This window comes from Nothoprocta perdicaria, unplaced genomic scaffold (assembly GCF_003342845.1).
Source record: "Nothoprocta perdicaria isolate Ctin4 unplaced genomic scaffold, notPer1 scaffold_168, whole genome shotgun sequence".
Taxonomy (NCBI): domain Eukaryota; kingdom Metazoa; phylum Chordata; class Aves; order Tinamiformes; family Tinamidae; genus Nothoprocta; species Nothoprocta perdicaria.
Window position 1 is genome coordinate 1,083,316 of NW_020454849.1, and position 25,317 is coordinate 1,108,632.

A 25,317-nucleotide genomic window follows, 5' to 3' on the forward strand; every position below is an offset into this window, starting at 1 on the left:
CAGGGTAATATTAACACTCAGTAGTTAAAGACGATCAGGAAAATAAAYGGCTGAGGGAACAAACAAGATACCACAGGCTCATGAAAGAAACCCTAAGTCCATTCCTACAAGGTGTAGAAAGAGGTGTTTGAAGACGGGCTAGCAATTTCTAGAAAGAACTATCAGCTAAACTGCCTACCAATAAGGATGTGTGGATCCAAACCACAAACAAGGCCTCCTGTAGCACTGCCTCCCCTAACTAAGCCTGGGGCCGGGCCTAGCTCAGCTGCGTGTGGTGGCCGCCGCAGGCTGCACCCGCGTCCTGTGCCGCCGCCATCGCCTCCAGCCCCTCCACAGCCACCCCAKGAGCGGCAGCCTCCACAGGCCCGTCCTGGTGCCCCAGGAGCAGCGCAGGCCCCATCCACGCGCGAGGGCAGCAGCACTGCGGCCTGCCAAGGCCTCTCCGCTGCGGCCTGCCAAGGTGGAAACCTCACGCGCTGCCTCACGCGCCGCCATTTCGCAGCCCATCTTCCCCAGCTGACACTTGTGCTTGCACAAAGTGCCCTTCGCTGTCGTGGAACACAGCAACGGTGAAACTCAACCCACGTGTCAGCTCCCTGGGATACTCGGGGAGCTCCTGTCCAGCCTGCAGTAAAAGTTGGATACTAGCTGTGTGTTTAACCTTAGCTGCCACCCACATCCTCCTCCTCACACTTAGGCTGAAATTAATCCCGTGTTTCTGTAGCAAGTGTCCCAGAGGGCCGGAGTGGCCAAAGCCCATAAGGAGCTGTGGGAGGAAGCTGGCAGCAACCCAAAGGTGCTGTACGGCACCAAGGGATGATGCCCAACACTGCYGCTCCACTAGGAGACCTCATGCGGGTCCTCACGGTGCCCAACATGAGAGCCTCGCTGCACACCGGGACACTCCTGAACACAGCCAGGAAGCTGCTGGACTACCAGGTTTCCAGCAGGGACACACGGATGGGAGGCATTTATCTACGTGCACAGCCAAGGAGCAGTTGCTGCTTTTATAGACAAAGCAGGTTTTTTTAACCCGCTTTTTCCCCCCTCCCAAGAAAGGTGATAACTGGTGGCCAGTGAAGACTGCTGGACACTGTTATGATGTGCTTGTCACACTGTCTGCAGAGAAGGGAGCAGTGACAGTGTCACATGCAGTTGTTTATGCTGAAGGTGCCGTCAGCATTTTGGGCCATCAGCAACTGCTCCAAGGGGAAGAGGCCACGCGGAGGGCCCCTCCTCCCCTCCGTGCAGCAGGACCTTGTGAATCCACAAGGAMCTTTTGAAGCAGGAGCTACACGACTGACAGGGAAAGGCAGGTTCACATGGTGTATCTCAGCCTGGAACACGGGGCAGAACGAACCCGCACCCCAGCAAAACTCTAGGAAGAAATCCTGCAAATTCCCAAGATGGCAGCATGAAGCAGAGATGCTGTCCAGACACGGAAGAACTGGCCATTAATTAACCCTACAGGTWCGGGGTTCCTACGAGCCAAGCATGTGAAGGTCAACAAACCCMTGTGAAAAAGATCTTGCAGTGTGGCTCAGAGATGTCAGCATCCGCAAACCTCAGAGAAGTCAAGGAGACTCTTCCTGCCTGCCCAGTCCCTGGACCACAGCCCGAGTTTCCGCCCTCACTTAGTTCTTCTGTCAAATATTTGTGTATGGACACTAATCCTCATGGAACTAATTCCAGGAACTCATTTCAGAGCAGGACAGAGCTCCATTGATCACAGCGGTCACTGCTCCGGCTGTGAYGTGGGAAGCTGTAGTTCCCTACCCCTTAAAGGCTCCTTTATCTGAAATAGSAACTATAGTTATTTCTTTTAATTCTAGTCTTTGAAACCTTTTGGAACCAAGCTATTCAGCATGGGGATTCTTGTTCTCTTTTTAACATACCATTTTCATGTTAAAAAGACAGACATAAATTCTAATGGCAAAGTTCATTGATAGAAAGCTGTCGAGTAAAACTCCCACCCCAAATCAAATGGATGCCAAATTTTGCATGAAATTCTATCAAGGGCCAGTTTTCCAGTGAAMATGAGGATGCTGCATATTGGCAGTATTCTGGGAGACACCACCTTTTACACTTTCTTACAAAACATATTCTTCACAAGTCAGTATTAAGTTCAAGGTCCAAAAAATTTAAGTTTAAATTAAGTTCAATAAGTTAAGTTCAAAAAAATTGTAATAGAACACTAATGCTTAAAACAAAATACCACTTATCCATTTAACTATTGATAACATTTACTTTCAAATATTTAACATGTGTAACCAAAATCCATTAGAAGATTTTCAAGGATATTTGTCAAACAGCTACTGTGTCTACAACCACTTCACTGTAATTGAAGTCTTGCAAGTTAAAACCAGGAGGCTTTTACATGTGAAATCAACAGGAATATTTTCTACACCAACCAGCAAAAACATACCAGCTCTTATTTATATATATAGATAAGGTTACATATTGCTTAGCTTTATTTCTACAAGCTATCTCCCTTCTTCCAGAAAAATCCTAGCTCCTATGTTTTGTGCTGTGGGGAGGAGGCAAGGGGAGGAAAAAATCTCCCAGGAATAGAAATAGGAGCACTAGCTCCAAAATAAGCAACAATAATAAAGTACTTTACTATAAAATAGTATATTCTTTATATTTTTACAGAAGAAACAAAGAAAGAACGGTTACTTAAAAACCAGTCTGGTCCTACACATCACTCACTCATTTAGACAGTTTCTTTTTCAATAGGAAAAGTTTGCAATATGCTTTTAACTCTCTGAGTTAGGACTTTTTACCAAAAGTAAATTCAATTTTCTGGGGAAAACAAACAAACAAACAAACAAACAAACTAATGGTCCAAGAATTAGCCTAAAGTAATCTAGAAAAAACAACAATCTTCCTGATGTTACATGCTTAGAGCCCTTACTGATAAGATAGAAAAAACAACCTTTTTATTTAAAATTACTGCTGAGGACAAGCAGTTTCTTTGGAGAAAGGTCACTGAAAAAGATTTGGGAAAAAAACCACACATATCATTTTTTTACATTTTACGCAAGAACCAAAGCTGTTAATCATCTGTTCTTCATAGGTTCTCATCTTTTACAATTTTCAAGTCCCAAATGCCAAGTATTCCAGAAAGGTTCTACCAAAAGATTATACACACACACACACACACACATATACACACACACACACACACACAAATGTCTATCATTGTTCGTCCATCCTTCCAACTCGCCGCCGTCGCCTGCAGAAAGCCTTTAAGTTCCATTTACTTGTTTCCATCATAAAAGGTCCATTGTAGACAAACAACACTGTCATCTTGTTATTGTAAGTTAGATTCTGCAGAAGCTAGGGAAAAAACATACAAAAAAYAGTGTAAAAATAAGAAGAACAAAAGGTGTTGCCCATTATCCAAAGATGACAAAGGCAGTCTACATAAACATTAGACCTCAAAAGGTCAATACAGAAAGATCAGTTTTACATTCTTTTGGAATTCATCCCTACAAGAGTCCAAAGAAACTCTACTCCTCCATCAGGCAACCTGTTCTAATGCATCGCTGTTCTTACTATGGCAAAATGTTTCTTCMTATCTAACCTGTACCTTTGCTCCAAATGATGATGTTTTAGGGGGAGGAGGGAGAGAAGAGATACTTGGCCATAGTTGTTTTGTCTCTCTTCAGTCTCCTTCTCCTCTGAGCTAAGGAATTTCCTCAGTGGGAAGCCAAGCTTTCAGACCTTCACATAGGCTGGACTGTTGTCTTCTGGAGTGTCCCCATCCACTGGGCTATCTTTCTTGCATGTGACAGCCCAAGCTGAACATTCTTACCCTTGTCAAGGTCTCGTTAGTAGCAAGCTCAGCAAACTATCAAACTTTATGTATCTTGCAAGCTATAAGGCCATTTGTACTGCCAAGAACAGCAGTTTGCTTGCAACTTATGCTCAACTTGTGATCTGCTAYAATTTTCTGCCCCTAGTCATTTAGGCATTTTATTCCCTAGTCCGGATGTTGTTGTTGATTGCTTCCATTTAAATACCAAGAACTATGCTTGTCCCTGCTTAAATGCATCCTGTTTTCAAATAAAATTATCTAATCTAAGATTGTTTTGAATTCTAATCTTGCTTTACAGCAAAGCTGCAATCTCTCCCAACATGGTGGTTATTTGCAAGTTTAATAAGCATACTGTATTTCTCCATAGGCTGGTATTAGAAACACTGATTTTCAAAGCAAAGAATTGCTCCTGAAGAACACATTCAGTTCCTCTGTTCATTTTGATAGTGAATCATGACTATTCAGAAAACAATTTTCCTAATCAACCCTACTGCATATTAATCCATACCCTCTCCCTCTGACATTTGTATAAAAGAGTATCCAGGGAAAGTGTCAAAAACCATAATGAAAAAAATCAAGATAACAATTCCTCCTGCATGCACAGCATACATAAAAGGAATTTAGATTAATGTGTGACAATTTGTTGCCTTATGCCATCTCTCACTTTCTAATAAGGGATGGCACATGACTTAGTCATGACACATGACTAAGGCTCCAGTTCTTTTTCCAGGAACTGTAAGTTAGTCACTGGAATTGCAGGGTCTAAACTTTCTCCTTGGCTTGTCCTCAGCAGCCTGTTAACTACCTCCTGATGCACCTGAGCTGAACCATCTCAYCAGTCAATATGAGGCCCGTCATCAACTTAACATGAAGCACGTGCTCAGTAGGGCTCTTTGTGGTAGCCTTTCATTCCAGGCTTTCTGCTTAGCACTGCACACTTCATTTTCTTCCTTATCTAATCTTAATAATATAAGAGTAAATGTAACTTTTAAAACTTTCCTATTATTTATCACAAAAATATGCAATTTTCTATCACATACCTTTGGTGTAATAAAGAAGTACTGAGATGTGCTTTCTTTACAAGCAGTTTTCACAACCATTTCAAAAACTCTTCTCTCATTGACTGGATCCATTCCCTTAAAAAAAAAAAGGACAAAAAAAAATCAGTCTCCTTAACTATTTCATAAGCCTCTGTATATAACAAGACTATCCTGCATTATYGATTCTTACCTGATTTATTTCATCTACAACCCTGAAAGGACATCTGTTGAGTTCCTGCAGAGCCATCAGGTACAACATAGTTGAAACACTTTTCTCACCTCCACTCTGGTGATATGGAGTCAATTCGTGGAGCTCAGTACTACTACGAAATTTGACTCTAATGCGAATCCCATATTTGTCATATTCTTCCTACCAAGGAAGCACAACTTACTCAATAAGAAAAAACATAAATGAAMGGAAATCTACATCCTACATTCTACAATTGTCTAAGAACTACTCAAGGCTAAACTAATATTGATATATTTGCTCTATTTCATAAACTTTCCTAGACTTTGATCTGATTTTAGACAGAAAATCTTTTCCACACCACTCTCTCCCCACAACAATCATTTACTCGTTTCTGAATCCCTTACAAGAAAGGTTTCAGATGCATTAATGATTCAACAAATAAATGTCTTGGCTAGAAAAAGAGGAGAAAGTAACAGCAATAGAAATCACACTGATTCAGGAAATGGATCAGGGTGCATAAAGCTATTAGCTTAAACAGTGTGCATGTGTTAGGGGGAGGATAGCCACAGAGAAAAAGAAAACGCTGTGCTCCATGCTCTGGGTGTCCCTGTTGGAGCAGGAAGGTTGAACTGGACGGTCTCTAGAGGTCCCTTCCAACCTCAACCACTCTGTGACAAAGTTGGGGCTTCATTAACAGGCTGCTGGGAATTAAATCTCATACATCAGCCACATACTCCATGGCCTGGCAAGGACAACGGTCACAACTCTCTGTGAGAAACTGACGCAGGTGACGATTATCGGATATAACCAGATATTACTGCATTCTGCTATGGAGGAAACACAAAGTTTCATCGAGGAGTATCTTCTCCGCAAGGAGGCCAAGCGAGGACCCAGGGGAGTGTTTCAGAGAGCAGGGCCGAGCAGCGGGGAGGGCAGACACCGCCAGAGCTCACGGTTCCTGCGGGCTGCCCGACCTTGGGTGCCTCAGAACTGCCTGGAGGCTCCCCTGGTAGACACGGGCCAGGCCTGGGGCCTCCCGCAGAGGGGCGACCTCCGGAATCCAGGACACAGAGCAGAGTAGGCGCTTGTCTCCATCAGTGTTTCTTGAGGAAGAGATGTTTGCCATAATTGACATTGCACCACTATTTTACACTTTATATCACTTGTAAAATCCTTGCAAGAGGGTAAAAACGACATTCCAAGAATGTTCCTTCAGATATTCAGAAAGACAATACAGACTCCCTTGTTTTTTAAACTGGTTTGAACTGTTTTTCTGTGTACTCTCTCCCAAGTTTTTTATTTTTAAATAAAATACAGTATGTTTAATATACATCTGACTCTGTAAGTAACTATTGTAAGAAACTGAAAAGCCCTTGTTTTTATGTACTGTTTCATAATACTAATTTCTATACAAACATTTTATGCATTGCTCATGTAAAGAGCTTTTCAGTTTGATTCTGCCTCCAGTAATAACTACCACTTTAAATATCTTAAGAACTGCTTGAGCAATTTACAACAGTAAAAAATGTTTAAGTGTCAACTTTCACTGTTGTGGAATGTATGCATTGCATAAAGCACCCTTGAAATCATCACTAGAGAGATCAATCTTAAAAAAAAAATCCATTTCGATTCAGCCCACTCCACTGAATGTATCTCTCCCAGCACTGGTTAATCTTCAAACTTTTGATCACAGGTGAATACTGCCTATGAATGTTACTGATAACAGGCTGGATTCGTACTGCTCCACAGCAGTCTAAATGCTTTAAAATAACCATATTTAGAACAGAATCAGTATAATACCAAATACATGGTAACAGAATAGCACAAAGTAGATAAAATCAGAATTAAATCACTAACATAGCAAATTTCAGTTACAGCTAAAATAAATATAATGCTTCTAACTAAGGTTTTTAAGTTAGGGAAAAACAAAGAGAAAAAAAACTAAGGCTCTCACTTTAACCTATCACAGTGAAAAGAAAGAAGCTGGGAAAGTATTCTGAATTTAGATAAATGCTCAGCTGAAACACTTGTTGCTTTCCCTAAAGGGTGCTACTTTGGTAGAAAGGATAAATATTTGCAGAAATTTAAAATCTAAAAAATATTCTCAAAATAAACCTCAAATGAAAAGATAAGAGATCACTTATCAGTTTTGTCTTAGAGACAGATCATTGTTTACTCAATTGCAAAAGCTTCCAAAAGTCAAAACAGTTGACTATGCAACTGCAAAAAGATTTAATTTGCTTTGGTCAGACTGTTCATTAGTTAATTAGTTTGTTCATTAGCTAATACATGTAGAATCTTTACAAGGTCATCTCTCTTATAATCCAAATTCACAATTATTATTCTGTCTCTAGAAATGAATAAGGTATAGGAGGATGCATGAAAATGTGAGTTTATCACTTTTCTGCATGAAAGTTGTATCATACCTCATTTTCTACATGAAGGTCAACTTCACCAGCACACTGCATGGAACTAAAAAAGTTACTGAACTTCTCATTGATTTGCTCAACCAGGTTTTTCAAAGGCCTTAGCCATTTTTCTTTGACCTAGAAAYAGAAATATTTCTGTAGAACATTTTCAACTTTTTCTAATAGCAATTAACTACAAAAATACCACAACTACAGAAGTTAACATCTAGGTTTAACCTTCAGAAATCTTGATGTTACCCCTCCATACATATTTATCTAAATATTTTTATAGTTTGTATACATATTAAATATACTTATTAAGTAGCAAAAATAATAACATATAATAAAATTATATATTTATGTTGCTCTAAATAAACTGTATTCTAATAAAGACACACAGCACAGAAGGTCTAATTTCAACTATTACCTGTGAGATATTTTGTTTATAGTTTTCCAATATATTTTTCTTTTCCTCTAGTTCTTCCGTCAGCTGTTGTACTTCTTGTGTCCTCTTACTGTATTCTTCAACAACCTGCCAGAATGAAAAAAATAAGCAGCCATCAAAATTTTTATCACTTCTAGYCTTGACTATAAAAATACCACTCCACACAGATTCTGTTCAAACACAATTACATAACTTATTGCATTGTATATCAAACTAGGTATGTTTCTAGTTTTAAAGAAAAAAACAATCAGGTAAACCACTGCTTATTTCAGGTTACTGCAATTTCTTTTTTTTTTTTTTTTAAATGTACAGAACACACTGTTCCTCTGGAAGAACCTACTCAAAATTCCAATAGATGCAGAATCTGGCATTTACAGCACATTGTTTCTGCTGTCTAGCTTATTATACCAAGAAATCTAGTAGAGAGTGGGAAGCAAACACAACAGGGGTGGAGAGGGAGGAAAGRAGCAGGGAAAGAAAGCAGCAAACATACTGAAGCATTCAGGCCTGTGAAACAGGAGGCCCTGGATTTCTCCTCATTCAGGAAAGCATCAATTTCCTCCAATGAGTTCGGAAGAGCCTGAAAAGCCTGTAAGAAAAAGGACACGTATGTTCTAGAGCAGTACTAATGAAGTAGGGAAGTTTACTAAAAAGAAACCAACCCAGACAAGATTACTATTTTCATCCAGGATCACCCAGATATTCAAATTTATATCAAAAAAGTTCCATCACAAACTCTTCTAGACTGAGAAAGAAGACAACACTGTTACTACAGACATAGGGTTGCTCCTTAGTTGTCTACCTTGTGCACATACAGATTTTTCACACTTGGTACAAGCTGGGGGCTATGCAAGCTAAGCTGTACAAATACTCTGAAGGCTGCGAAGACCTCCAGGTAGGCACTTAGGCCAGATTTCATTGCTTTTGTCTTGCTACGATAAAGCAATAAGCTAGAAGAATATGGCCCCAAACTATTAACAGAAGAATGTGGATTTAAACTGAAATTTATGACCAGATTTCTTCTCCTCTCTGCACAGAACAAAGCAATAGTCTGAGGGGGCCCTTATTTCTATTAGTTCACTAACTTTAAAAGTGCTTTTAAACAGTAAGCAACATTCAAAACTCAGCAGTACCAGAAATTCACATAATCCCTTAGTGGTAGACTACTTGAATTCAAAATATAATACCCTTTTCCAGAAACACAATAATGCAACCTTATATAGAATTTAAGAAATTTAATAAAAGTGCACCTTGTACAAAATTTAAGAAATAGGTGAAGATTCATTTTTTGTACATACAGTTTGAAATTCCTTTGGGAGATGTTGGTCTGGAGTCAGCTTGCACACCTGTCGAGCCTTTTTCAGCAGTTCCCTGCAGTTCTCCATAAGCACACGCTTTCTCTCATCCAGATCACGAAAACGTTGCTATTAGAAAAGATATTGAAACACATCTCAGTTAAGGAATCAGGGTGTACGTAATGCAAGGCCACAGACAGGAATGACATGAAGTTCCACTTCACTYGGAAGTTACAAGTCATCTGCATCCCTCTGAGCTGGGTTCAGCTGGGATGACATTAGCACAGCAGCAAGAGACAAGGTCACAGCGTACACGGAATCAGCTGTGTCAGGATGGAAAATCCCTGCCTCAACACACACAATTCCCTCTGCCTTCCTGCTSAGAGGCAACAGATAGCAAGATAATCTCATCAAAAGCATGCTCTGGTACAATGTACTTTTTCTCAACTAGAAACATGTGCATGCGTGTGTATGACTCCAGTTCCCTCCTACCTACTCAGAGGTGCGTGGTAATGCTAACAGTTCCTGATGATCTTCCGAAGATCCACTAACAAAACTTACATATATACTTACACAAAGAAGGAGCCCCAAGAAAGAGGAATTACTGTTCAGAACTGAGGAGCTACAAGGAAAAATCCTTGTATTGAGGGAGCTTTAAATGTGTTCCAGGCCCAGGCGTAGGAACTAACCTGGAAAGAGCCACGATACCTGGGTATGAGAGGAGAGCTCTGCAYGAGCACAGGCTGCAGGCACGGCCTAGGGGAGGGCACCCAGCACACTGCAGCAGCCACCCGTGCTGTTTGTGCTCTCTGTGCTGCCAGCTTCATGCACAGCAAGAGCTGGGTTCAAAAACACGCCGTTACCAGAACCCAGTGTTTTCTCCATGAACCTGTGTTTCAGCCCATTCTCAGAGGCTGTACTTAATGTTTGGAAGCTTATACAGAGAAAAACATAATCTGCATCTTCTTCAAACTTGGCTTAAGTCATAAATACTGCAATGTACATTCTCAGTATTAATAGCAGTTTTTTAAACAAATTTGTACCAAATGAACCTAAAAATTAACAGCTATCAAAGCAGAACAATTAGCAAGTTTCTTTCAAATAATCATTATAAACACGAAGGCAACTGTGCCAATTATCAAATGAACAGATGGGGCTAACAATCTTCCCTAATGTTAAATGTAGATCAAAAACACAGATTTGCTTCTTATGCACATTAAATACATTAAATACAAGAAGTTGCTAAAACAACATGAAGGTTCTCACTTGAACTGCTATGACAAAATACAAACCCCAGAAATCTGTTGTTGATAACTTGAATTGTTCAAAAATATGGAGCTCTTTGGCCTTTCCATCTAAGCATTAGCGGGGAAGGGAACAAAAAAAAAAAAAAAGAAAACTCAGAAAGCAACAAACATGCAGCTCTCTCCACAGTATCCCAGTGCCAAGTCCTCGTATCAGGAACATATGTGATCTTCTTTTAGATGGAATAAGTGCATTTATGTTTTGCTTCAAACTTAATCAGATATTTATTCAAACTTAATCAGATATTTATACAGATAATTTTAAGATTCAAAACTGCTTGGGATATAAACATCACAAATAATTCTAAGTGTTAGCAAAGTTTTACAGTTTTATTGGCAGATTCCCACCATGCCAACTTCAACGAATGCATCAAGACAGCATATGACCTAGAGAAGTGTCCGATGATTACACAGAAATTAATGGACGCAGTCACAATATTTAGGTAYCAATTAGTTTCACTGCATAGCTTTTGTCCAACATACTTATTTCTACTGCTGTTTGGCTTTTTGAAGGTCTGCTTATTTTATAAAAACACGTAGCAACTGTTTGTATGACCTTTCCACAGTGTTGTGACGGCATCTTCAAGGATAATTTTGGAACAAGACTACCTTAACACAGAACTGCTGCAGGAACACAATTATCACAAAATAACTAGACAAGAAGCAGGGCACTTCAAATGTTATCATTTCAAATTAAGACAATTTAAGATACCACATAATTCAACTGAGAAATACTGATTTCCCTTCCCCCCATCAAAGAGCATGTTAAAGTAGAAAACAAAAGAAAACCCAATCCTCAAAGTGCACCACATATATCAGTTAATTACAATGAAATAGATGAGAGACAGAATTTTACAAGAGGCTAAAGCCTTAAGCYAAGGACTCATCAGGCAGGATCTTGGGAAAGTAGGCTTTGGATTTCAATGTAAGTGAAAATAAAAGATGTACAAGAATACTTTAGAGCTTTCTTTTAGTTATTTTTTCACACCTCTTATCACTGGGATTACTGCATTAAACTGGGTTYGAATATTGCCAAGACTGACCAAAGCAGCCACCCAAAGCACAAGTTCTYATAGGACTTCCCAAATCTATGTGACTGAATCTGACCAAATAAAAATGACTACTGGGGCCTCTGTTAGGTCAAACACCTGTTCACTGCAGRAGGAGGTAACTCTTGCTAAATGAAGAACCATCAGAATACTTATCTGAGAAGCCCAGCCTACTAATCTAATGAAGATGTCTATTCCTACAGTACTCCAAGCTTCTATTCTCTAAAGGAAGGCAACAGGCACGTGGAGGAAAATATTAAATGCATCTCCCGGTGATGACACAGACTACTCACATGAAGTTCATGCCTTTGTGATACACTATTATTCTTCACTTGATTAAGAGCACAAATAACTGAAACATCAAACTAGAGATCTGATGTAACAGTGACCTTTCAAATAACATGCCAGGCTGGTCTCTGTCTTCAGGGACTTTTGCTCCAAACCTCCCTTTCCTAATTTTTCYGCAAGCAACAATACCTGTAATCTTTATTGGTTTTCTGAAGATATGCAATGGGCAGTCTTTCTGGAAGTGCAGAGCAGTCCAAAATAAAGATCACTAATTTTGCATGCAATTATTTTTGTGGATCAAATTGAATAAATATCGGGTTATAGATAAACCAACACTTCAAAAATAAGGAAAAAAATACCCATTTTTTTTTCCTTTTTTTCCCCCTGCAATACTTTGCAAGTTTGCCTGTCCRCTAAACAAATAAAAACACTGACCTCCAACCACCAATCAGTGGAGATCACAGCAACCTCTGCACTTAGAAAAAGAGTACCTGACTGTCAGACTAATTCTACAGAGGTTGTCTTTGTACCTGAATAGCACAGGGCTTCCTAATATGATCAATGGAAGAACTGTTTATCCCTCGTTTCTTTCTTCAAAGTAATGTCTTTAATTACTATATGAGAAAACAGCTATGAAAAAAATTCAACAGCTCTGCTCCACTCCACTACAGTACTTTCTGTGTTTGTCCTGATGCTACAGCAGGTTGGGTTTACTTATCTACCAAAGACTGAGGAGAAAGAGAATACTTACGAAGAACATTCAGGTTTCTCAGCTAGACTATGCAGTATAAAAACTAAAACCAGGAAATGATAAAAAGCCACCACTTTTTTTTCCAGAGCTTAGCTGCTTTAATAAAGAAAAGAAAAGTTTGTTTTAAAACTTGAAATGAAGAGGCTGCCGTAAGGAATCAAGTTATAGAAATCAAGGCTGAATATTTAGCAATGACAATACCCATTCCTAAGGAAAGGCACAGAAGTATCCTTTCCTGTTCCATAAAGCCTACACTTTAAGGCTTTTTCTATAGTGAATTTCCTAGCGATCTCATAAATATTTACCTCTGAAGCTCTCAGTTGTACATTTGCTGCTTTATACTCTAATTCTAGTCTGTTCTTCTCAGCAGCCACTGAAGCGCTCTGAAGAACTAAGTCTGCTTTGATGATGTTCAGTGATACGCAGTCCTAGATGGGAAAGAAGAAAGTGTCAGGATTTTCCGTAAGAGGTTCAAGACTGACAGAATTACTATCATATTTTAAAGAATGTATTTTTAACATATAACCTACAACCATGTTCAGCTCTTCAGCTCTTCTTTCCCTTTCAAATTTAAGAAAGGCAAATTACTAGTAACCCACATTCTTCAGAATGCAAAGTTCACATCTATTCTTATTCCGAAAACATATTTGTATCACCCGCAACTAAATAATTTATGCCTGTACACCAAAAATCATGTTTTTGCTCTCTCTTCAAAATACACTCAGAGGCAAGGTGTAAGAATACACAAAGCTATCTCAATTCAGTCTCTCAGAAGGACTGAAGGCAATTCTCATTTCCCAAAAAGATAGGAGAGGGTCAAAGTAAGATACATGCCTCTCACTGACAGTACAAGAGACAATATGTGAAATATGTGGCAGAAGCCATGACGCTCTCCTAAGTTCTTGCAACATTAATGCACGCAAAGGATCTGCAAACCGCCAACAAAAACCAAGTATCACACAAGCTCTGCATGACCACCTTTAATGCACCAACCACTTGGCATATGCACTCTCATGTCTCAATATAACTTCAAGAGGTAACGACAACAAGAGCAAGTTTCATTCTGGAGCTTTCTAGGCTTTAGCAAACCCCACCACCTAGTCTGACAATTTTRACAAGGAAATCAGTGCTTCTTGAGAGGAACCAGCCTCGGGGACTCAAAAGTCATGAAATTATTTCATCTAAAAGTGTAAAACAATGAGAAGACTGGTCCAGAGTCTTTCTTATGATCAGCATAAAAACACAGAAGAATCTCCTCTCAAGAAAACAGAGCACAAGGTCCCAGCTGCAGACTTAGTGGCTTCGTAGGGTGAAGGGAGTGTTAGCATCTGACCACACTAGTGATTCAAGGTTTGTGATCTTCAGCATTTCTCATTGTAACACAAAGCTTCCCACATTTCAACTTTATCTCCTCTTTGGAGAGATGTGAAACAACACCCCAATTAAGTCCATAGTGAACTATGACACAAAAAAAATCTTGGACAGTTTCTCATCTACTTAGTTTGCGTTTGGGGGAAAAAAAAGCCAAATAAGAAGAAAGTCTTAATGAAGAGGGATGAAAATGGAAGAAGCTAAAAGACTATTTACTTACAGCTGCACAAAAAGAGCTACAAGCCAAAGCTCTGCTGGCAGTTGAAAAGGTGGAAAAAAACTGTTTTTGTCAACTGACTGTAACAAGTTCATGCACATCAGGTACACCCTGMTTTATATATTTGTATCTTGAACATTCATAAAGAAAACAATCTCCCCTCTGTGCATTCATTAGAGACAAGAGAATGTTTCTGAAGTCCACACTCATGCAGGTGTGTGCACGCCATGCACTCYAGCCTTTACATAAAGTGGCTGTTTGTTCCACACAAGCCCCTCAACACCCTATTGCAGAAGCAGCAGGCCACATTATTACCATGCAGACACAAAAATCCCATACGTGCTCTAGGTTTCCTTCCCTGGCAAAAGTAAGTATGCCCTAACCACAGGTATGGGTAAGCTTCAGTCACTTGAGCTTTTAATTAATATAACTACAAAAGCCTTTTGATGACAGAAAAAGGACTCCCATAGACTTCAAAGCATTCACGAGGAATGCTTTAGGGAAGAACAGAAACAAAAGCATTTTGATTATTTTGATGAATTGTATTATAAAACATCTTCCTGGAATCAAAACATTTTGGTTTCTTCAGCATGTTCTAGCATATATTTCCCACAGCACACAGAGCATTAATATCCAGCTGATGCACAAGGGAAAAAAAAAAACCCTTTTTTAATAAATAACTTTCAGGCAAATGTCCTATACCCACATACACCTCTCCTGAATTGCTAAAAAAATACACTATCTCAGATTCAGTGTTCTAGACAGAGTAAAGCAGCAATTAAAATAATGTTTCGGGCAAGCTGTACTTCGGTTGCACTTYACAACAGCAACATGCTCAGAAGTTTACTTTTCTACAGTAATTTAGAAGTTTAATCATTTAACCAACCATTTTAACATGCCAGGCATCTTCTGCCATTCTTTGGCATTTTCAGAAAGGCTCTGGCTACCTGAGATGCACCCCAAACAGACTCCAAGTCTTGCTGACCATGGCTAACACCACACAGTAACAGGACACCCATGTGGAATAAGCTCAGCACACTGAAACCAGTCTCAAGGCCATACTCACCTCTTTTCAAGTGATAAGCTACAAAACACTGCATCATGCTTAATAACACTTGGCAAAGAAATACTATACATGTTCACAGTGGTAATTACAACAGTACCAGTTCTTGATGAGCACCAAAGCACCAGCAGCAGCCACTGAAAGTAAAGGTAACTCTCTCTCTCACATTCCTTAGTTATTGATAATACAAACTAAGATAATTTACCTAGTGTCAGCTCCCATTATAAGGTCTTACAACAACAGTCTAAAAAACCCCTAAAGTTCAGAACTGTTTATTTATTTATGGTAGTGGGGGAGGTGGAAGGTGAGTTGAAAAAAGACTGAGAAACAGACAGGCAGACATAGACAAAACAATGTCACTCATGATGCTGGACCTTAAGAGCTGGGTCCTTTTCCCATTCTATCTGCCATTTCGCAATCATGGACACTTACAGTGATAAGTCAGTTCTTCCTGAGATACTCAGTTAAAAATGAATTACAAAAACAAAATACGTAAAAACAAAATACTATATCTAAAAATATCAACGAACAAAAGAGTCAGATAACAGGAATTATTTCCTAATTATCAAATAACAGCACTCTTCTGTGGGGAGTACCTTCCATATTTTTAGAATGAGGATTAAACGCTACTCTTTCTCCAACAGAAGCAAAGAAATTGAGATATGAACCAAGAAGCAGCAAAAGGTGTACAGAAACAAGAAGCATTCTGGAAATGTACGGACTGAAAAAGTTACACAGATCACAAATGTACTTACTGGATCACTCTATGGAGTGGAAGATTTCAATAAGCAAAAGCATAAATCAAACGAAAGAAACGCTATACAAACTGAGTTAACAATAGATGAAGACGTTCAAAAAAGCTTTCAAAAATCTTTCCTCAAGCCAGTTAGTTCATTAATTTTTACATTACATATATTATATATATATAATATCATATATAGATTATATATATARTTATATATAAATTTTGCATGCCTTCTAGTTATGCTACAAGAATTGGTCTTTTCCCAACAGGGGCTCACTTATATAAAAATAAACAAACAAAAAATATATACCTTTATGAGATGCATTAATTCTGTAACAAGCCTTGCTTTCTGGGCATTTATTTCTTTGATCTGCATATTTGCTTTCTGAGACTCATCTTCTAGATTGATAGCATCTTGCTCCATCTCTCTTAAACTATAGGAAGAAACAATACATTGTTAATCTTGATTTTTAACAAAAAAGAAAAAGTATAGAGATACCCAAATTCTTAATTTCAGTTGTRATACATAAGTTGTGATACATACCCAACTTGTGATACAGTTGTCAATTAGCAAGAAATAGAATTTGAATTCGCATTTCTAAATATTTTAGACATATTAGAGAACTAAATTTTAAATGCATGAAGTTCAGAAAACAAAAAGGCATAATTAAAGAAAACCTACTAAAGTGTACTAAAGCGTACTAAAAAGCAGGCACTCAGTAACCACAATACCTTATTTTTGTTCATTTCAGAATTTTAAAAAACAAATCAGTGCCAAGGTAGCGTTTTTCTTCTTTTCTTATTTCCTTGAAACAATTCAAGGGGGTATCTGGATTGATAAAGCTCAGGTTAATCAACTGTGCTCTTCAGGGAGATGCAGAGCCCTGGAAACGTTCACAAACGGCCCAAAGCACAATTCAGGAAACTACTGACCAGTCAACTTTACTCCCTGCAAAAGTTAYGGAGCGAGAACAAATGCGGGATGTTTCCGCTGGGAAGGCAGAGCAGTGCTCCTGGCAGTGATACAGGCTGCGCACAGGCTGGCTGGGAGCAGGTCTATGAGGAACGAGCCGGGATCTTGGTGGGAGCTGACAGATCCGGAGTCAGCAGTGAGCCCTGGCACCCACCAGCACCCAGCACCACTCTGCACTGTATGGGCACAAGTGGAGCCAGCAGCTTGAGGAAAGTCACCACCCTCCTCTGCTCTGCACTCACTAGGCTGCATCTGCACCCTGAGCCCATCTCACCCCACACCAGATACATCAGCAAACGCTGAAAAGCTGGAGCAAGCTCAGTGATGGGACACCAAGGTGCTGGGAGGCTGCAGCACACATCTGAAGGGAAGCTGGGAGAGCTCAGCTTGCTCAGCCTGGAGAAAAGGTGGCTTAAAGGGGCCAACCTAGTAGCAAACCCCCAGTTCCCACGTGGGTTCTGAGAGAACACAGGGGTGGGATGGGGGAAGGATGAGACACCACAAGCAAGAACAAGTGAAAACAAGAGAGGTCCAAGCTGGATGTCTGGACATACTTTTCCCTCCACGAGGGCAGTCAGGCAGCAGAGCAGGTTGCCAAAAGAGGCTGCACAGTCTCCACAGAAGTTTGTGGATACAAAATGAAACAAAATAAAGGCCTGAGAAACTTGATTTGAGTTCTTGATTCTTGATCCTACTTTGAGTAGGTGGACTTCGTGGACTAAAGAAATCTGAAAGTCTACCCCAAAATCCGTGATTATGTCATTGTACATTAACTTCAAAATTAAGTTCCAACTTTACGTAGAAATTTTTATATATGAAATAGAAATCTATTATGTCTAAGAATGGTTATATTCACTACAAGGAATATTTAATCTGACTTCTATCTCTACAGAAAAGACATCTACATTATAACAACACATCTCCTAAGAGCCTTCTCTGTCATTGTGTCAGCAGTCTTTTCCTTGCTTTAAAATTAAAGAATGAAATTATACCTTTCTGGGTGAAGATTTAATCAAATATTGAGGCAGTTTAGGCAGAGAGTTCATCTCTCTCCTACCTTCAAACTATCCTTGTAAAACAACACAACAATAAAGCAAGTATACCTGTATCTGTAACAAACCATATAGCAAACACTACAGGCTTGGAGGTTAAGCTCACATCACACTGTTTGAGGCTACCACTCTTCACAGCAAACTGGATTATTACAGTAATCTCTGTGGGACGTTGTTAAACAATCTCTCAATTTCCAAACATCCTTTTTATCTTGATCATCACATACATCTGAAGTTCAACTGCTGATTACTCTTTAAGAGTAAAAGCACAACACAGTACAAGGACCTATCAAAACTGCTCTTGTCTCATACACAACACTGTTTGTCTGAACTCCTACCTGTCATGCTTCACAGCAATTTTTGATTCTAACTGTCTTCTTTTGTTTCCTCTCTCTAAAAGCTCCTTCTTCTGTTGTCTAAGTTCATTGTCTCTTCGTTCCACATGTTTCTGCCTTTCAAACAATGTAGTCAACTGCACATCCAATGACTGCAGGATATTCTTAATTTCCTGAAATTGAAGTGTTAGAAATCACACCATTAGCATTCCTACTTTTCTGATACCACCCTAACATATGCAAACAGGTTGTGTTTATTTGGCAGTTAAATTGGTAGCTGTGCATATCATACTCGACACCAAAATAAATTTCTACCTGTTGCTGGCTTTCCAATTGTCTTCTTTCATCTGTATCCACTGAAATAGTGAGAAACTGTGCTGCCTTCAGGGATGTATTGCTAGAGAGAGTTTGGTTTGTATAAGCAGATACTTTAACAATGTATTTTTCCTCTGCTGTATAGATTTGCCTAAATTTGGTTTCATGTATGACCTAAAAAAAAAAAAAAAAAGACAAAAGTGATAGGGCAATGCTTTTCAGAAAAAAACAAACAAAACAAAACAAAGAACCTAGCTGCAATCCAAAATAAAGAACTCAAGATCATACAACTCTCTGAATTGTTAACATATCTTCATAAAAACTGATGAAAAGTTTAATACATCAATGTACTTGCAATTTAGGTCAGCCAGCAAAAAGATTTTAAGATACTGTCATACAGAATATATTGCCATTAGCAATAAACAATTAAACAGCTTTCTATTACTCAGATAGATGAGTTACTTCTAACCCTATTATAGGATTTTACCATTTTCTATTAAGAATATTACAGACACAGACGTTGGTAAGGCCTATTAATGAATACTGCATCTTGAACAAGAATTATATTGGGCATASATTATAGACAAAGGTAGCCTGTATACCTCTGAATCTCAAGTACTTAAAAACTGAATTAACTGAATTGTCAAGTAAGTTGTAAAGCATAAACTTTGTTCAAACAACTGTACTGCAGTAAAAATGGTTTAACATATTTTTATTTTTAGATGATTTTAAATATTACATATAACAAAGGCTTTTATCATAATCCAAGGTATTGCAGTACTTCAGAGGATAAAAACTCTCCAACAGCTCAGGAAGAGTAAAAACACTTTGTAAGACAAAATAAATCTGACTGGTGACTTCCTTTTTCCCTGTGTTATCAACCCAACACCTGCAATATTCTGTTGATATGGTTTCTGGACACTGGAAGCTCTATTGAATCTCTTGAATCTCTATTGAATCTGGAAGCTTTGCTTTGCTTTGCTTCACAGCTCATTCTGGAGTTGAGAACACTCTTAGCCCATTCACATGCTCAGCTTTACAAAAACATCTCTCTGTCAAACTAAAGCTTTCCAGGTTTGAAAAAAAATGTTAAAAATAATGCATTCTTCAACATAAAGTAATAAAAGCTAAAAGAAAAAACACAACTGCACTGAGAAAGTGTCATGCACAAAATATTTAGGAGAGTGGCTTATCTTTCCTCTAGATCAGTGATTTTCCATTTGCTTCCTCTAGAGCTCTGAAAAGAATGGGGTGCCTAAGGAGTAACTTTGAATTGGTCACAAAATACATCTCAAAGACACAGGTTTCTGCTTTATCCTGCGACAAACAGAAAGTGCTGAAAGAATTACAGTTCTAAGAGAAAAATGCATAGATTGGCTTTTTTCCGCCCCCCCAGAAGAAAAGCATTTTCCTCTAGGATTCTCTCCAGTTTAACTTTTCCTCATTCTTAGAGCATAAGAAATACTGAGTGCAAGAAGGAGGAACAGTTAGCCCAACAGAACAGAATTTGCTCACTGTATAAAGATCTAATAACCTAAATTTCTCAAAACCACAATTCATTCCTTTCATAGAGCCCTCCTCCACTTGGGAGAGTTTACTCTTAGTGCAAGATAGACGGCAGCTATTAGACAGAGGCAGTAGTACAGATAGAGAAGTGAATAAAGATTTAAGTAGATACCTGCTATGTCCGTCACCCACCCAGCAATGATTAGCTCTTGAGGACCCAAGAGAAAATGATACCCCACCAGGAGCTCTCAGCCTGTTTCTAAGAATTTTAAARTTTCTATATAGTACCCATCACAACAACTCATGACTGAAGTTACACAGCCGAACGGGTTAGAAATTGAAGAGCATATGCATTAAACAACTCTCTGTAATTGCTGTTTTAAACACTAGAAAGAAGAAAAATAAAACAGGAGAACAAACAAACAAAACCCTGCAGTTTGTTCCCCTTGTGCACAAAATACTCCTTTGCACTTTTTTTCAGGCTGACAGTATCTTATACTATTGTTTTATTAGAACTTTATCCAGAATATTTCAGGCACTTACAAAAAGTCTGAGCTCTAAAAGATGACCAGTGCTTTTATTATAATTAAAAAACTTCGCACAATTGACTTGGAGTGCATGTAGACCAAATATTTCCTGAGAAATTTCCTGCAGTAGAGAGACTGGATTTGTTAAGATATCTTATAAAATGCTTTTGTGTAGTCAACTGTTCTCATTTAGAAACCACAAATAAAGGGCCCTAAAATTCTGCATTCTTCAAGTTACCTTGCCGAAGAATTTTTCTAAGCAAAACTCTAGATGGTCAGTGTGTTTGTGCTATTTAGAACATCTCACCCTTTCAATCATGTTCCTGGTCTTCTCTGTGCCAACAGGGACATCATGAACACGATACTGGAAGCAAAGATAACTCATCACAGGACGAGGAGCATCAAATAACTCTCGTAAGTATGAGAAAAATCCATATCGGCTAAAGAGGAGAAAAAAAGTGAGTATCACAAATAATATCTGTTAAACAGGGAAGCTGAAGTTACTGAAGCATCGAAAAAAATCCCACTAATCCTGAACCCATTTAGTAATAATTTGCTTTGCAATGAAAATCCTAATGCATAGCAGTGACAATGAAGTATTAAACTTAAAACCATTTCCACCYAGTAATTTGATACTTACTGTAGTTCTTCAATAGGTCTTGAAGGCTTGGCTTCAGCAAATGACTCAGCAGGTGCACACACAGCATTCACTTTCAGCTTCCGATGATCGCGCATCTAAAGACAGACTACACTAGACAACTTGGCTAAGGAGAACRTGTGAAAGAAGAGAAAAACACTACCTGGAAATAAAATACTTGTTGAAGAAATCACAATGTTGAACTGATTTAAGCCATACAAAAAGTCACAAAAAATACAAACCGGTTCAGAAACAACTGAGTTCTCTGAAAGCCARGCTCAGTTAATACTAGTAAGAATAAAAGCAAACCAAAGAAATCCACAGCCTGGTGTTCAAGGTAGGTAACTAAGGGGTATCCTAATGTGCATGCACATAATAAGGAAGGCTTCTCTCTTTCAGGCTGTATGGTCAGTTTGCACAAAAGAAGAAAAAACAGGGCAGATGAGTGGCTAGAGAGGCTCTGTAAAACCTAGTGTTAACAGGGCTGAACAGATGTTTGATTTACACTACAGATCAGTTTGGCCTTTTAAAGCAGCCCTGCACTGCATCCCACAGTAACACAGTCAAGTAGAGSCCCCACAACCTCAGATGGCACTATGACCGCCTTGTACAATCACAACAAGCTTTTGCAAAAGGCAGACAGCATTTGAAAAACACAGGACAGTTTGYCACTAGCTATGCTCTGCCTGTGGATGGCACTTGGGAAGAGCCACGACAGCTAACGCTGCATCTCACACCTTTCTCTAAGTCACCTGTCTGTCAAAGGGAACAATCTGCCTTTCCTCATCATTCCAGGGAACAGCAGCATTAGGAAAAAACAACCCTGGTTTCCTGCTTGGACCACTGTCTTCTCCTAGAAGATGCCGTCTTCTCTCTTTTAATCAGTAGGCACTCGAAATGCTTGGTACTTAATTAGCAGTTCTTTGTCTTTTTTTTCTATKGTTTTTGTGAGAATTTTTTCTCTTCAGAAATTGTTGCCTTGTCAAGCCAGACAGAACTATTTCTGGAAGAAAAAATGTTCTCCATTTTCCTGATCCTTCTAGTTGGTCTAGACTTTGAAAAATCTTGTATATAATTAAAGCAAAAGAAAGTCTCTGACTACTTTCTATTAACCATTATGCTGATCCTACCTGGAAAATTAATTTAAAAGAAAATGTTAATATATATAGACCTCAAGCTATAGGGCTCCTATACCAATTTTAATCAACTTTTAAAATCTGAGACTACTTGCCTCAAGAAGAAATCTTTCCATATCTTCTTGGATCTCAAAAACAAAAGCCCTCATGTCATTTGAAGAAATATGATTTTCAACATATTTAGCATGTCTGTTGTCTTTCATGTTGATCTGCTCATTTAGAAAAAAAAAGAATACAGAAAAGTAATGTAGAGAGGCTGACTTGATACAGCTGCACTCCAAATCCCCCAACATTTTAAATACTCAGATGACAACCAGACCCATTTAATGAAACTAAGAACAAAGTTTACGTATCTTTAAGGTCAAATTCCCAACCATTTCACAGTCAAAACTAGAAATATCTCACAGCTCATTATGCTCACTTCTTAGTCATTTATATGTTTCTCAGTGCTCCTAGAGGTACCACTGTCTCCRCCACCTCACCTCCTCCTTTTCCTCCATCTCCAGCTGCATAATTGCAACCATCCCTATCCTGGCTCTGCTCCTATGCTACTAAACTTATCTCTCTGCCTAGAAGCAACTAGACTAAAGAATCCAAATCCAGAAAAGTCTGCATTCTTGAAGCTTTCACACATAGTTCCCTTTGACTTGAACACTGTGAATACCAACTAATACAAATATAGAATTGCAAAGCCCTGGAACAAAGCCAGAACAAATTCTCTTTTAGTTTTTTTWWAAAAAAAAAACTCAATTTAAGATAGATGAAGCTTTCTACATCTGAGAAAAAATGTTAATGTACAGTGGCTGACTTGTATTATGTCTCTGTCTGTGAGGTATGAAGACAAAAATTACACAGAACTGTAACTAGAGTTAGCCAAAAGCCGGACACACTAACTTGCTCTTCTCTAACTAGAATTTATAAATAAGAGAGACTAATTTACATTTTATCAGAGAAAACGAATTTAGATGTCTGTGGATGCTACTCAGTTTATGAAGCCTAAAAGTAAAAGCAAAGGCCATCAGAAAAAGATATGTGCATAATTAACTTGATGTGGTCCTTGGGGAATAAATGGGAACCCTTGGCAATATGAGGAAATACTACCTCTTTATTATGTTGACTAAGAACACTTGAACACTTCTACAGTAYACACAGCTGTACAGTGAATACATTCTGCATACAGCAGAATGCATACAGCATTCCTACAAAGCACAGGAATTGGTATATAGCACTCCACGGTCACTATATTTAAATTCTCAACATATACTAGTAAAACATGCTTGCAGTTCTGAAGAAGAGAAGAGCACTACAGTTCTCCATCTTCGTGTGCAGGACAGTTCCTAAGTGGCCAGGATGACAGTGGAAGAATATTCTAAAATACTGTTAGTCTCTGATAATATAGTCCTGCTGTTCTCAGTATAAAGACTGTTAAAAAACAAACAAAAACAACAACACAAGGCAGAWTAAGTGTTCCTGAGCCTGTAGCTGGCTGTGCAAAGCAAGCTACAGAAACACCTGGGGATCACAGTGACACCTTGAAAGCTCTGTGTAGCAGCTGGTGCTAAGAGCAGGGAGTTAACTGCAGCTACCACTGCTTTTTTAAGAAGCCACTTAAGCCTCAGTAATGGGCTTAATGCACCTTGSAGGAAATCTGCAATGGGCACCTTGAGAAAGGACAGCACATCYGAGGGGGAAAATACCACACCACCTTACTCAGTGTAGTGTATTACTGCRTTGCTTACAGAAACTGAAATATAAACACTTTTCTGTGCTAAGGTATACTCTATGTAATTGGAACCTAATTTGATAATATGCAGCAATCACTCTTGAAAAGCATAAATAAAGAGAAACTACACATATTAGCTGGTTAGTAGTGATATATAAATAAAGTTTCTTACTTCAAGCATCATGGGTTCACAAACTTTTCTTCTGAACTTGTCAGTGTTCTTCCTTAGCCACATAAGAGCAGAGTGGGTGTCTCGGAATTTCCCTTTGAGCTTCTCTTCCTTCATGTTCATTACATTATCAAGTTCTACAATGCAATCAGCTATTCCTGTAATTTAAGACAGGTTTTTAAATATAGTCCATAGCAAGCACACAATATAGCTGGTCTCCTGCATGTAGCGACAACACTGCTTCAACAGCAAGGTTAACAGAAGATTAAGAGTTTATCTTCCCACAATCAAAATTCAGAACTACCATTTATCAGAAAGCAATTTTAAGAACTAATCAAAGCYTAAATACTAGAACAAAATGAAATGCTACTCAGAGTAAAACCAAATTTGTTGGTACAGCACTTACAAACAGCAAAAATATAGTCCTCGAGCAATCTCTCTTCAAATCTGGTTCAACCTTTTTATTTAAGATCAAAAATTCTGAGAGAAAATCAGCAGTGAATGCAAAAAAAAAAAAAAAACAGAAAAAAGAAATTTCTGGGATTTTTTTTCATGTTTGCATAAATACAAAGGTATAACAGCAGACCAGGAAGAAAGGATTTCTTATTCAGAAGAAAGGAAATTAAACACTTTTTATCTAATCAAAAAATAATAAAAATTAAAAAATAATAATCTTTCCACTCTAAGCAAGTTACCTCATTTTTTCCATACATCATTTTCTTCTTGAGGTCCATGAGATATATCATCAACTAGATATGTTAAAGTAAGGGTGCTTGGTCTCTATGACATATTAAGCACCAGACAGATGGGTATGTGCAGGTAAGAAACAAGCAAAACACCCCAAGCCTTACTAAGCTAAGCTTCTTTATTTTGGTTCTGGGGAAGGGCAAGGGCAAGGGCAAGGGCAAGGGCAAGGGCAAGGGCAAGGGCAAGGGCAAGGGCAAGGGCAAGGGCAAGG

At 38.7% G+C, this 25,317-nt stretch overlaps 1 protein-coding gene across 1 annotated transcript in view; it reads right to left on the minus strand.

Moving 5' to 3' along the window:
- Positions 1–2,418: 2,418 nt before the first annotated feature.
- The window catches only part of SMC5 (structural maintenance of chromosomes 5), a 40,319-nt gene continuing 17,420 nt past the window's right edge, over positions 2,419–25,317 (minus strand). Inside the window, exons 10-24 of the mRNA XM_026035825.1 lie at positions 24,363–24,517; positions 22,563–22,676; positions 21,335–21,429; positions 21,002–21,134; positions 18,662–18,835; positions 18,350–18,519; positions 16,297–16,420; positions 12,896–13,018; positions 9,202–9,327; positions 8,397–8,492; positions 7,886–7,990; positions 7,477–7,596; positions 5,051–5,230; positions 4,861–4,956; positions 2,419–3,339 (exon numbers count right to left, since the gene is read on the minus strand). Coding sequence (XP_025891610.1) covers positions 3,199–3,339; positions 4,861–4,956; positions 5,051–5,230; positions 7,477–7,596; positions 7,886–7,990; positions 8,397–8,492; positions 9,202–9,327; positions 12,896–13,018; positions 16,297–16,420; positions 18,350–18,519; positions 18,662–18,835; positions 21,002–21,134; positions 21,335–21,429; positions 22,563–22,676; positions 24,363–24,517 — 1,952 coding nt within the window. The 3' untranslated portion in view covers positions 2,419–3,198. The remainder of the gene's footprint in view (positions 3,340–4,860; positions 4,957–5,050; positions 5,231–7,476; positions 7,597–7,885; positions 7,991–8,396; positions 8,493–9,201; positions 9,328–12,895; positions 13,019–16,296; positions 16,421–18,349; positions 18,520–18,661; positions 18,836–21,001; positions 21,135–21,334; positions 21,430–22,562; positions 22,677–24,362; positions 24,518–25,317) is intronic.